The 14,252-nt window shown below is 45.5% G+C and overlaps 1 protein-coding gene across 1 annotated transcript in view; it reads right to left on the bottom strand.

The window, feature by feature from the left end:
- The window catches only part of nrxn3b (neurexin 3b), a 272,751-nt gene that overhangs the window by 155,621 nt on the left and 102,878 nt on the right, over nucleotides 1-14,252 (bottom strand). Inside the window, exons 8-16 of the mRNA XM_076048392.1 lie at nucleotides 10,212-10,415; nucleotides 8,427-8,453; nucleotides 6,792-6,911; nucleotides 6,267-6,379; nucleotides 5,259-5,527; nucleotides 4,962-5,152; nucleotides 3,818-3,991; nucleotides 2,931-2,957; nucleotides 102-221 (exon numbers count right to left, since the gene is read on the bottom strand). Coding sequence (XP_075904507.1) covers nucleotides 102-221; nucleotides 2,931-2,957; nucleotides 3,818-3,991; nucleotides 4,962-5,152; nucleotides 5,259-5,527; nucleotides 6,267-6,379; nucleotides 6,792-6,911; nucleotides 8,427-8,453; nucleotides 10,212-10,415 — 1,245 coding nt within the window. The remainder of the gene's footprint in view (nucleotides 1-101; nucleotides 222-2,930; nucleotides 2,958-3,817; nucleotides 3,992-4,961; nucleotides 5,153-5,258; nucleotides 5,528-6,266; nucleotides 6,380-6,791; nucleotides 6,912-8,426; nucleotides 8,454-10,211; nucleotides 10,416-14,252) is intronic.

The raw sequence follows: 14,252 nt of genomic DNA, 5'->3' as shown, positions 1-14,252 counted from the left end.
AAAAAAAGACACCGAATCCATTTCTTCCCATCCTCTGAGGAGGAAACCAGCAGAGCGCCACCCGCGGCAAGGACACAATTAGAAATCGCAGCGGTACTCACGGTCGTTGCAGAAGGTCCCCGTGTAGGACGTCATGGAGCAGTCGCAGGTGAAGTTCTCCCACTGCTGGATGCACACGCCCATGTTGGCGCACGAGTCCTCCTGGCAGGTGGTGCTCGGGCCTGGGAAAAAGGCAGGAAAGGGGAGAGGGAGAGAGAGGTACCACAGGAGGAAACAAAAAAAAAAGAAAAGAAAGAATGAAAGCAGTCAAGCACGTCACGTCGACAACGCGAAGGCAACATGCAGAGAAAATCCACAGAGGAAGAAGAGGAGCAAAACAGTGGCACCACAGGAAGCCCGACGCCGACTGGGAGGTCTTAGAAGGCCCAACGTGTAACATTCGAGGGGATCTACTGGCATGAAATAGGATTAAGGAAAAAGGCTTTTTTTAAGTTACTAAAATAAACAGTATTTCAATTCGCTAATAAGAAGGAACAGCGGTGGCGGCGATACCAGGATGTTTCTACAGTACTTCAGAACATGGTTCTGCTCAGGGTTTGTCATTTTTTTTACCCTGACATCACAACTTGGAAATAAAAAAATGCAATACACTTTCCTACCATTAGGCAGTGTTAAATCTTACACGCTGGGCCTTTAAGGAAAATAGGAATTATTTTATCGTGGCCAGAGAGAGAGTGTGAAACTTGACTACACGTCTGTTTGCTTTGCGCGTGCCGTGCTGTGATGACACTGTTAACATCCCATAACTTCCTCTTTCGGAGGGTCGTGTGTGCCGGTGGACATGCATGCAAAGTTTAACCCCCCCCTCCCAACACACACACACACACACACAGACCCGCCCAAACATTCCAACAAGTTACTAAAGGAACAAGTTTTATCGGAGTAAAACTTTGAGCGCTGCATTCCCTCTGTGAACAAACTGGGACAAGACACATGACCTTTAGGACCAATAACGAACAAACCCCATCCAAAAAAAAAAAAGACATAAAAAAAAAAACGGCATCGACGCAAATCCTGGCAATGGTTTTGTTGTTTGTTTGTTTTTCTCTCCTCCCGTACTGCCAGAACACTCAGACACACACGAGGCAGATCCAAGAAGAAGAAGAACAAGAAGAAGAAGAAGAAGAAGAAAAAGAAGAAGAAAAAGAAGAAGAAGAAGACAAAGGAAACACAGAAGAGCACTTGAGAACATGTAGTGCATACGCTCGTCTATGCACTCCAGTCAGCAGACGGGAGCTGAGGAGGGTATTCAAAGTCAAACTGGATGTGTGTTTGCGCTTCCTCTGCACCACACATGGCTCTTTTTTTTTTTTGTATACCTTTGAATACTTTACTACCGAGAGGGAATGCAGATAAGGGCGGGCGCACAGCATAGATAACGACATAAACAACCCCCCCCCCAACCCAACCCAACCCCCACCCCGCCCCCTCCGTCGCAGTCTAGACAGACACGTAGGGAGGGAGGAGATAGGAGACAACCTAGGACAGAAATAAAAGCCCCTCCCCGACAGGAGACACCGGCGAAAGGAAACCAAACAGAAGAAAATGGTCCCCCGCCCCCAAAAAAATAAAATAAAAAAAATTCAAAAGACAAAAGAAATGTCAGACAAATGCGTGTAAAAACGGTGTAAAAGAGAAGAGAAAGTGTGTCTGGTGCAGAACAGAGAGAAAGAAATTGAAAAAAACCCTGCGGGTGGACACGGGGTGGGGAGGAGAGGACAGAGCAGGTTCGCCAGCTGAAAGTGCCTTTACTGTGTAATGTACAGTAACGGTGGTCAACCAGGCCGGGTCCTTATTTTGTTCTAAACGAGGGCCTCATTGTCATGTGTCGACGCGAGCCCACATGTCGGCATGCGCACGTGGGAGGGGTGGGTAGGGTCGGGGGGACAGGGGGGCGGGGGGGGTAGCTGCAGCCGCAGGCGGGCTCCACACTCCCTGGGGAAAAAAAAAAAAAAAAAAAAAACCCCGTCCGTGTCAGAGAAAGCACAAAACGCATGACAGGGTTCCGCTTGCCTACTTACAGACAGGAGAGAGAGGTTCTGAGAGCTGGTTTTGTGTCGCAACCAGGAAGTGTTTTTTTTTATGCAGCAGCCATGCAAAATTTGGCTTCCTCCGCTTTAATGGGCCCATACGGTCATTTTCACATCTTTATTGCACATGGGGTGAGACAAGTAGTCCATTGGAAAGCGTCAAGAATCAAGTGACCTTTGCATGAGAAGGGACCTTTCAGGTGACTTAGACATACAATTAGTCTGACTTATATGGGAGTTTAGACATTTAAACGCTAAAGGTCCACCACTGAACCCTCTGTTTACAGCATCCTGCTAAAAAGAAATTACTGGGTTTTAGGTGGGATGCTCACTCAGAGGCAGTTTTTTTTTTTTTTAATTTATCAGTAATTTAACTTAATCTTGCATAACATGGCACCTTTAGTGCATCTTAATGCTTCATTTGAAATGGAATTCCTGCAAACGATCATCAGCCAGAGCTTGAAAAACGGTTTTAAATTAGAGTGTTGCCTCCGGAATCTTTTTTATTTATTATTATTTTTTTTTTTAAATAAAATTAGTTATGAGAGTGAATTTTGCACAATATGGGACCTTTAAAGGCTTCTGAATCGAGTACCTCGGTTGCTGCACTTTAGTCACAAATGGTTTCTTAAGTTTGCATAATCACCAGCGTGTCTGCCTTGTGCTCCCCCTCTCCCTCCGTCTCTCTCTCTTTTTCTTTTTTTTTTTCCCAGGGAGCCGGTGACCTCTGCTGCACCAAGAAGAGGGGGATGTAATTGCCATGGTGACACCCACAATGCATTGCACACAGCAGACTTTCAGGCGAAGGGGCCTCCGAGGAGGCCGAGTTTGACCGTCTACCTTGCAGGTCGGCTTTGGTGAAACCAACTTTGTTAGCGCAAGAAAGGAAAAAGTTGAAAATAAACATAAAAAAACAAAACAAACAAACAGAACAGAGCAGAGCAGAACAGGAAAGGAAAAAAAACCAAGAGCAGAGGTTAGTGAGGTTCCGGCACCATTAGCGTCTGCACAGCTTACAAAAAGTCTGTCTGGCTCTGGCAGAGTGTCGCATTTTTTTTGAGCAGAGAACATTTTGGAGCTAATGGCCACCGCACAGAATCAGTCTGAACTGTTTATAGGGCTTTTACTGCCCCCTAGAGGCCAATGGCAGATGTTGGCCACTGGAGTCTCAGTTGAAAAAGATGATTTTTCAAACATCTCATATATATAAACACAGTAAAATGATCACTTATAACAGCTGGTATATTGTAAGAAATGATACATAAAGCATAATAAATCAAATAATATGATAAATTTAAAAATAGCTTTGGGCGACTTTAATGCTGTTTAATCAGAACTGTTGTTAAAATAATAGCAGCAAGAGCACAATTGTATTATTCAGAAGAATGAGAATTTGACATTTAAATGCGAAAAAGGCAAAAAAAAATTATTCATAAAATTATTTATAAAATAATACAGTGGAAAAAGTGACTCTAAACATTTTGACATTTCTAATAATCCTTTTAAAACCTCAGCAAGGAAGAAAGAAAAAGTTAATTGGCCTTTACATGTGCCCTATTATTTTTACTTCATCAAATCTTCACATCCCCCTGTTAATGTGAGTAATGCGAAACAAAAACAGGAACTGAGTGGGATGAACACTGGCAGGTAGGAGCTGCTAGAGAAGCCGAAGAACCGACCAACGCGCCTATTGAATCTCACTCCACGGAGCACCACACTGCACGTACCTTCGCAACCACGCTCGATCTGCCCGCTGCGGAAAAGGGCGTCGTTGATGAGGTCCGGCAGCCGGCCGTTGAGGTCGACGGAGGCCAGGCAGCCCTGGAAGCCCTCCCTGGAGACCACCAGCTTGGGGAGGTTCTGGTACATGTTGGGGCCCAGGCCTCCTATGAACAGGTCGCCTGGAGGCAGCGGATGAAAAATGAGCACGTTGAAGAGTTTAATTGGGTGACATTTACCAAGTTAAAAAAAGAAAAAAAAAAGAAAAAAGAATGAACTTCCCATTTCATTATTTATTTCAAATTTTCTGTAAATCTCAGTTTTGTTGGAAGTTTATTTCCTAGGAGGGCATTTAAGAGTTTCTGATCCCGTCAGTTAGTAGCAGTTGTATAAACTTAAAAAAAGCCTTTTATTTATCTTTCTACTTTATATTTCAAGCTCTGCTTGAAAGTAACAACATCAGAGTGGCAGCGCAGCACTTGAACGCCTCACAGATTAACACGTTAAGGATCTGACTGCGGCAAAGTGATAAATAATGTATCATGGGGTTGGAGAGGCGGGGTTCTGACACAGAGGAAGAGTCGCTGCAGTGGCCCTGTTATGTTAATTACGCCTTTGATGATGATGAGTTGCGATAATGGCCCCAACTTTTTTTTTCTTTCCTTTTTACCCTTAAAGGCCTCACATCGAACCTGAGGGAATATCTTAAGATTTGAAGTCTCTCGTTAACAAAAAAGGATGTCACATGTTTCTAACATTGTTTAACACGCATCTCTAAAGGCTTCCTCTGAAGGTCCCATGTTTTACCCATTTCGCTTCTTTCATTTTTCTTGTGATTAATAATTCCTAATAGTCTGTCGTTCTCTCAAAGTGCACATTTAGCCCTGTGTTTGCAGTCTACTGGGAGAAACACTACATTTCAGCCGTCTACTACAACTGGTCTGTTGGCCCTTCCATTTGATTGGGAGAAGAGGAGCCAAAAACCCAAGCCAGATGTTGGCTCCATGCCTTGAGAGGGTTCAATGCCCCTTGTGACATCACGAGAGTGTGATTTGTAGAACTCCATACTATAACATATGATTTTTGAAGAAACTTAAATCTAGACCAAAGCTGTTTTCACGTCTCTGAAAACACTAAAACAGGAGGTGGTACCTTTGAGGTCCAGGTTCTTGGCCCCGTTGACGTTCTGGGTAACCGACTTGGCGTCCACCTTGAGCGTGTGCGTGTTGGAGGCGTCGCGCGTGATGACCACGTTGTGCCACTGGTTGTCGTTGAGCTGGTTGTCTGTGTTCCCCTTCAGCAGGCTGGGCCCGTTGCCCAGGTCAAAGACGTAGTGGATGAACCTGGAGGAGGAAGAGGAGGACGAGAATGAAGACGTTAACTCGCAGCTAAAAAAAAATCGAACTCGAATGGCCGCCGACCGCCGCCGACCCCGCTGACCCCGCTCACCCCTTGACCAGCTCCACGGCGATGAAGTCGTTGCCGTCGCCGCTGTTGAAGATGATAAAGCCGTCCGGCGAGGTGGTCTTGAACTGGAAGAAGAGGTGCATGGTGGTGTAGGCCTGCAGCGTGGCCAGGCCCAGGTAGCTGCCCTTGGTCTTGAAGGTGACCGGGTCGGCGATGATGAAGCGCATGCCGAAGCGGGCATTGAGCTCGCAGAAGTCGATGTCGCCGTTCTTGCACATGTCGATGTACTGCATGCCGTTGAACTTGAGGCTCTGTGGGTGAGAGGGGTCGTGGATATGGGAATTACTTTTAGTTGTTTTTTTTAAATAAGCCTCGTAGTTTGTTTAATTCAGGCTGAGACGGGATTTGCGATATTCCTGCAGAAGTGCCCAATGCTCTGTTAATGTGGCGATTTCCACCTAATACTGACTCTCATACTTTGATGCAGGGAGCATTGTCTTTAAAACGATCTACAGACAGCAGTGATTCTTTCACATGTGAGGTGTTGCCTGCTGAAGACAATCTGATGCCTTTTTTTTTTTTTTTTTTTGCATCGGCCGCAACACATTCGTTAAAGGGGCCAGATCTGGTGTCATTTCACCACTAGATGTCGCAGGTTTTCGTGCTGCATTTGCCCCAAAACAAACCGGCTCCCTGCACGTCCTCAGCAGCACCGAACCTCCACTGAACAAACGAGGATACAGCTGGGAATGAAGAAAGGGGTAGAAGCAGCCTGAGGATGCACTTGTAGGAATCAATTTTCATATCATTAGCACAGAACGGTGCAAGAGGGCGCTGTGGCATCACTTTTTAGTATTGATGTCATTGTGCCAAGAGGAACAGAAACACACGTTATGTCCGAAGTCTATAAAAAGCTGGATATTGCTTATATGACCTTGAACAGAGTCCATGCCACGTGAATGCAAATATACCATATAACACTGATTGGAAAAAAAAAAAAAACACAAAACAAAAAAAAAAAAAAAACACTGAATGCATGTCAATGCACACCTGGAGGTGGCCGATGAAGGAGGAAGGAGCCGAGGAGACGAAGCGCCTCTCGGTCAGGATGCCCGTCTCCACGTTGCTGAACTCCAGGCGGGTGTGGTCGCCGGCCATCTGACCTGCAGCGGAGGAGGGGACAGAGAGGACAGAGGCGGCCAGGGTTGAGGGGTGGGGCGGAAGAGGAGGAGGGATACTGCAACACAATAAAAGAAATTCCCAAAACTGGACAATTTCATTTTGCTGAGCTTCATCAGCGTCAAAAGGAGGTGGAAACTATTAATTCTTATTTTAAAAAATAATAATAAAAAAATGTTTGCGCTAGATATGCAGAGAGCAGCATATTTAGCACTATGTTTAAAGCCTCCAGCTCACAAACAAATTTAAACAAAACGGCTGACAGAAACAAACACAAAAACATTGAAACATTGCTCGCAATTTGTTTTTTTTCCCGTAAAACTTTTTATTTATTTTTTTTCTCCAGGTGTCTTCATGCATTTCAGAGATACTGCAGTGTTTTCAAAAGAGTTATACCTTCAGCTACGTCGTCATCCACAATGAGTTTGAGGTTTTTACCGCGGCGGGACACTCGCACTGAGTGCCACTCATTGTCGTTGACCTTTTGTCCGGCATAAAGAACCTCAGGGCCTTTGCCTGAAGAGGAAGGTTAGTTAGTGAAGGGACGGGGGGAGCACGAGCAAAACAAAGCCAAAGACTTTATCACGTTCTCAAAAAAAAAAGATATTTATATACACACACATTGTTATTTAAGAGGAATGCAGCCGTATTTCCTCAAGCTAAACTGGAAACCCCTAATGATTGCATCCACGCTTTTGTTTGTTTGTTTCACATTAGAGGGACTCAAGGCGAAATACATCGGCAGCCGGTAAAGTGACTGCAAATCTGGAGTGACGCGTCCCTGCGTGTGGTCTTCGACATCCTGGATCTACTTTGACTCGAGTCCCACCGAGACGGGAAAAGGGTGCAGTGCATTCTCTCAACCGCTCACTAGAGGGCGGCACAGCATCTCTGATTCGCAGACGGAGCTTGTCAGTAATCTGCTGAGTAATAATGGACGGAAGCCTTAAAATCAAACGACCGTCTACAGCTCGGTGGGAGTTTGCAGAATATATATTATTTGACTGTTATAAAACAGGTTATGTCACAGTCATGGTCATATTTCAGTTTTCTGTGGCATTTAAGGCCTTTCATATCTTTTTTTGTTTTTTGAATGATGTAACGAAGAGAAAAAAAAATGTACAAGGAAAATTTCTGTATACGAAGAATATTAGTGACAGAGACCTACTGTCAAGGGAGGGTGTTTTTTTTTGTTGCTATTATTTTACGGCCCTTTAAAGATTATAATCTGTATGCAAGCACGACAGATTGTTTTCTGACATCAAACAAGCCAATCGATAATAATCAGGGGGCGCACAGCCTGCTCGCTGCAGTGTGTTTTCTGCACATATGCACTCAGCTAAACACGCACACACATATGGTCGCGCGCGCGCACAAACACACTTCCTCAAACCCCTTTCGGCTCTTTGCTATTTAATTCCCTCTCTTAATCCCCCTCTTTCTCTCCACGAGGCTGCGAGCGCTTGTGAAAAATAATGAAAAATAAGAGTCCCTTTGAAAAGCGAGAGCGCGGCCATTAACCGCATCTATAGATCTCATTATGGGCCCAGTTTATTGCATTACGTGTTAAAAGAGAGGAGACGGGCAGGAGGGGGATTTTAGAAAGAAAAAAAAAAAAAAATAGTCATACATTTAGAAAAGAAAAACAAAGCAGGTGGCAAGTGGCAATAAATTAGAGCGTAACGGGGGGAAATAATGACGCTCCATAGATTCTGACAGTGCAAATGCTGAGCGAGTAGCTATGGGCGTACGGGGAAAGATTAAGAACTCGCCCTCTGAATTAATTTTGAGGGGAGAAAAAATGGCCATTTCAAATATATGGAGTACATTAAATCAGATTTGCATAACTTTGATCTCTGGCTATTACTTATTTCCCTCTTATCTGACCAAGGGTATAAAAAAAAACAATCCTCTTATCAGCCCCCTTGCATTCTCATATCTCTTCCCGAATATCTAGCACACAGGCAATAAATAATCAGACATTGGATGAGGAAGTGCTGCAGAAGAAGAAGAAGTAGAGTGTTGACTTACTGGCGTTACAGTTTATCCTGACACAGTCTAGATGGGGAGGGAGGGGAGGGGGAGAATAAGTGACAGATGAAATCGCATCCTTCAAGGTTACAGCTGCAGACATCCAAGAGCAAAAAAAGAAAAGCCACCTTCCGGGGACGGTCACATGACCCCCCGTGGCCATTTCGGCCCGTTTCGCTTTGGCTCGCAGACAGTCAATAAACGGCTCTGCTGATAACTGCTAATCTACTTTAATCCCACGGCAAATCTTTTAATTACTTTCCGTGCCAATAATATTGCACCATTAGTGGTCAATATTGCTGCTTCATTAATCTTTTTTTTTTTTTTTTTAGTTGATTTTTTTGTCTCATTTCGGGAAGCAGTGAGGCGCCACACGAGGCTTTTTATCCCGAAAAGAAGGTTTAAGTTAACAGCTGTCCATCAACTTCTCTTCATATTTCTGGAGAATTTTTCAAAATGGTTGCTTGAAAATCTAACGGCCACATCGATTTTTTTCATCCCTGCAACTAGAAATAGGAAATAATACAGATATATACATAAATTCTCAATCAAATGCGGTAAACTTATTTTTTTTGTTGTTGTTTTTTAATCACTTAACCTGATGCTAGTTTAGCTCATGCCTCCTCGCTAAGGGAGAGCGTCCGGCCCTGTGCTTGGCAGGTGCAGGTTGAAATCCATGTGACCAGGTTGGCGTGTGCGTGTTTGTGCTTTGACGGGGTGGGGGGGTCATGTGCCGTCAACCGCGACAGAAAAGTGGGAACAAACAGCCTCGAAACCACGCAGCACCAGCACCGTGCAGACAGCTGAAGACCACCTGACCTTCGGAGGGCGCTGTTGCTTGGGATTGTTCTGCCGCTCGAATTTGCATAATTTTTTTGGTGTGCACAGCGGCGTTAACGTTAACGAGAGCACGAGTGCTCCTTTTTATTTTTTTCTACAAAATGTGACGGCCGCTCGCTCCTTGTTCTGTTCTATTTATTTATTTGGAACTCCAAGAAGAAGAAAGACCCGTTTCTCTACTTAAATGCAGCACTCGTCCCACCATCTGCAGGCACGTCGGGTGCTGTGGCATCGGGCTGTTTGCCAGATGGGCCGCAGGCTCAGGGGCCTTTGAAGGGGGTGAATGCCATCTTTGAGCAAGGCATGGGGAGATGCCAGCTAGACCGAGGGCTTTTACTAATGGACAGAGAGAGACCATGGAACTGCAATCATGGGGGGGAGGGGAGATGAGAAGAAAATGATGAAAAGGCAACAGAGCCACGAGATAAGAAGGCGTACTGGTGATGTAGCGCAGGAGAACTTACCTGGCCTCCGAGGATAAGATCAAATAATGTACAATCACCTAATTCGAGTGGAATCTGGCAACCCAGAACACTACATGTAGTCTACTTGTCCGCAATAATGAGCATGACTGTTATGATCTGTTGGAAAGATGTCGCTGCACAGCATGAGGTCTCTGCAAGGTGTCAGACTGATGGATATAAAAACACATCTACTGTACGAGTCTCGGTGTCAAGGCAGAGAGAAAGTTACAGTCCAAGCAAGTCAGAAAACACTTCATGCAACTACGGAAGACAAACTACAATCAACATCGGTTTAGTGTGCTGTGTGTATGCGTGTTAGGTTCTGATACAAAAAAAAAAAAAAAAAAATCAAAACTCTAAACACAGATAACAAAGAGGCCTCCTCCCAGAATTCATAACGGTGGTGGTGGTGGGTTGGCGGGTGGTCGGGTGGTAGGTCGGTCGGGGAGGAGCCGACACGGTGGGACGGCGTATACGATACCTAGGTTGACCGTCAGCTTGACCCGGCCGCTGTCCAGCTCCAGCCTCAGCGTGTCGGCCGACTCGCGGGAGGTGGCGGCCATGAGGAGGCCGAACGCCCGCTGGGACATGAAGCGCAGCGACACGTCCTCGGCCTCCGTGTGCATGACGCTGGGGATCACCACTTTCATGTACATGCTGCCGTCGAAGGACAGGATGGAGGCCTCTGCAGGAGGGAACACACAAAACACAAGGGGGATACCACACAGTTGAGTACGGGCTCGCAGTACCTCAGGACGCCACTAGAGGAGGCGCAACAAGTCCCACGTCTTTCTTTGCAACAAATCAAAGACAACTTTTGAGTGAGTGCTCTTGTTTGCAAAACACTCCCAGCCCTGTGACCACACCCCAATGCTGGTGTTGGCTCCGCCCTCTTCTATAATACCACCTTGTTTTTGGTCCCCTTCCAAATATGCATGGTCCATATTTGACTTCTATTGTTTGCCCCACTTTACAGAAGCCATGTTCTTAATCACACCGCTGTGGAAACCAACCTTTTGTGATGTCACAAGAGGCACCCATAGGGTTAGCGACAACAGCCACAGCCGTGTGTTGGCTCCGCCTTCTTTGATTGCCTTGCTTTTAATCTCCTTCCCAAACTTGTGGAAGGTCCAGCAAGGAAGCCATTAAGACTTAACGGGAAGCTGAAACAAGCCGGCAAACTGGAGATCTTTGGGATGACCTGCTCCACAAAAAAAATCGAGGAACGGAAAAAAAAAAAAAATGCGAACAAGTACAATATAGGACCTTTTTGATAATGTTTACTGCTCCGCCTGCTGCACCTATTAGCTGCCTGCCTAGCGAACCCCGAAGCTCGGCTCTCAACATTGCGGATGCCGCGTGAAGAAAAAAAAAAAATTGAAACACAGATAGTATCACACCAGAACAGCGGGTTAGCAATATATTCTTGGTAGCACCACCTCCTCGTGAAGAGATGCTTATACGACCCAGCTGTGCGATGAGATAACACGCACAAGCTAACACAAGCTGCGTTTCCATTATCACTAGAATTGCGCTAGACCTAAATATCGCAATAAAAAAAAAGGTCATGGAAACACCTAAACTTCGGAAAAACCCTCAAATATTGCTGAAAGGTTTCTAGCTCTCTGGAGGTGGCTTTTCAGACGTATTGATATTGAGGTATACCGCATTTACACCTCACCGGATGTAATGTACGGGGTGACCAGTTCACTTTAAGTGAAAACGGCGCATTACGTCGGGACGGAGGAGGAGACAGAATCTTTTTTGCAAGTAATCAAGGAGAAAAATACAACAACCATTCTAGACAGCAAACAACTGGGACGAGATTTTACGAGAATTACGGCTTATGCGCTTCACACCATTCAATGGAAACACCTGCAAGTCGCAATTGTACTACTTGGTCTAACTTTTGGAAATATCGCTTTTATTTTGGAAAAACTGTCACGGAAACGCAGCTACAGCCACATGCGTGTGTGTGAGAGTGTGTACATATACTGTATGTATATACAATTAACGGCAGGTGGAATCAAGGTGACCCTCATTTAAAGTGTGGGAAATGCATGTCCTTTAAGGATTATAAAAGGGAAACACGCACGCGCGCGCGCACACACACACACACACACACACACACACACACACACACACACACACACACTACGCAGATGGATTCATCACGCCGCCTTTGACAGGCGAGCGTCTCTGAGCTCAGACTGAGGCGCATGTTGGCTCGCTGCTGCTCAGCGTGCAGAAAATTAAATCATCACGCTAATTCCTTCCCGTCCCCGGCCACTCCCCCCTCAGACTCGTGTCGGTTGGTGTCTGGACTCTAATTGCTTTTAAAATAACATCAACCACGATAAGATTCATTAGCACGTGTTTAGAACCAGCAGTAGGATGGAGAGGTGGGGGGGGCGGGGGGGGGGGGAGTCAGAAAAAAAAAATGTGGTTTGGGATTGTGCGGTGCAGCTTTGGGGGGTGAAAAGCAGGAGAAGAGGCAGAGTCGGTGCAGGTGAAGAAAGAGGAGGAGTGTCAGCAGGCTGGAGCCTCTCCGGCGGAGGTGCGGGGAGGGAGGTGGGAGGGGGAGACAGATTAAAAAGGGTATCCAAGCATGACATACCTGTTTTGACACCTCAGCTTTTTAGAGGGGGTGCAAAAAAAAAAAAAAAAAAAAATAGCCCTCTGGCCTCAGAAATGCACCACCGTTTGGCAGCGTCTGGGGAAATGCTGAAGCTGCAGGTGAGAGGTTTTTCTCTCTATTATTTATTTATTTCATTCGTTTCCAGCCAGGCAACGCACGCAAACGAGGCTGAACCTGCAAAAAGGAGGCGATGTCGCGCTCCGCGTCCCGTGGGCCTGCTTTATTCTTTCCTCCGACGCCTTCGTCCGTATATTTACCTTTCGCGATGACACAGAAGGTGCGTCGCCTTCCAGCTTGAGGTACATGACGAAACGGGAAACGTGTGTGTGTGCGTGTGTTTGTGTGGTATGTATTCCACCAGGATAAGAGGACATTCATCGTTACATCCATATTTAAAGGGCCCCATTATATTCTTGTTTTTTTAATTTTTCAACTGCCAGGAAGCAGCCTCACATGGATTCATGATGCAAAATAACTCAATCGATCTCAGCGACAGCAATTTAGCCCTCTGTTTGCGGCCTCCTGCTAAAACGCAGCATTTTCGCTTTCTGCAAAATCTGATGCTTTGTTGCCTGTTTCACATGTTTGCCAGGGGACAAAAACAAGGTGGTTCCAGGGGGTGGAGCCGACACCTGGCTGGGGGTGTTGTCACACATCTATGAGTCATATCTGTTCCATGAGTGACATCACCAAGGGCTGATTTCCAAAACAACATCAGAACGCAAACACCCTCCATGTTAGCATTTCACAAAAAACAAAAAACTGTTTTTGGGACCATCCATATATTTGAAGGGGACAAAATTATTATCAAAGAGGCCTCAGTGGAGAACACGTGCCCTTTGTGACGCCCTCTGTGAGATCACGGGGGGGGTGATTTTTTTTTTTCCTCCTAAGACCTTATGACTTGTTGGAACTTTCAGATGTTTGGAAAAACAAGGTGGTGGAGAGGGAGGAGCTAACACCTTGGGGAACAGTCAGGTATCAGTACCCTCTGTGACATCACAGAGGGAACTTAGGTTTCAGCACATGCTTTCTGAGAAGAGGGGCGAGCAAAGGAAGGAAATACTTTCCTCATCCCTGGGAGAACTGACTGAGAAACCGGAGACACATTACCGTTGGAAGACATTAGTAAAGTAAATTTTGCATAATGGGACCTTTAAGGGCCGTTGTAAGAGCATCTTGTAAACATTCCGTCAAACAGAAACCTGGAAGATAATGAAATGCCGGCTGTCTATTGTTCCACAGGAAGTATAAAAAAACAAAACATTCATGCCTCCCTGGTTTCTCACGCAGCACAACACATCGGAGAGGAGGCGCGCGCGCGGCCGGGTCAGCGAGTGGATCCGCTAACTGACAGAGGCGTGTATCGATCTCTGGGTCGGGTCAGGTCCCAGGGCTAACGCGAGAAGAAAAAACTCTCAGAAGCTCGCCGAGGGCGGCTCTCCGAGCCGAGCTGGAAAAGTTCCACGGTAAACAAACAGCGACATCCACTCTGGAATTTAAATAGCCTAGCGCTGCGCCGACCCTCCGGAAAGAAGCTCAGACGTCAATCCTGAGATCCAACTGGTGTTATCTGTGTGTTGGCTTGAGCAGTAAAAAAAAAAAAAAAAACTAACATATTACATTACAGTGTGGAAGGATGAGAAGACAAAAGCACGGCGGAACTAACATATTACATTACAGTGTGGAAGGATGAGAAGACAAAAGCACGGCGGAGAACGTTACGATGGCAACATCTTGCTATATATGCTATTTTATGGAGCGATTGATAATGTGTATAATATGATATAATACGTGTTGTGTGTGTTGTGTGTGTTGTATGTGTTATATGTATATATATATATATATATATATATACATATATATATATATATATATATATAT

This window comes from Nelusetta ayraudi, unplaced genomic scaffold (genome assembly GCF_046127955.1).
Source record: "Nelusetta ayraudi isolate G7.1 ecotype Tasmania unplaced genomic scaffold, CSIRO-AGI_Nayr_v1 ptg000100l, whole genome shotgun sequence".
Taxonomy (NCBI): Eukaryota; Metazoa; Chordata; class Actinopteri; order Tetraodontiformes; family Monacanthidae; genus Nelusetta; species Nelusetta ayraudi.
The sequence above is the reverse complement of the archived record's forward strand: the minus strand, read 5'-3'. Positions and strand labels throughout refer to the sequence as shown.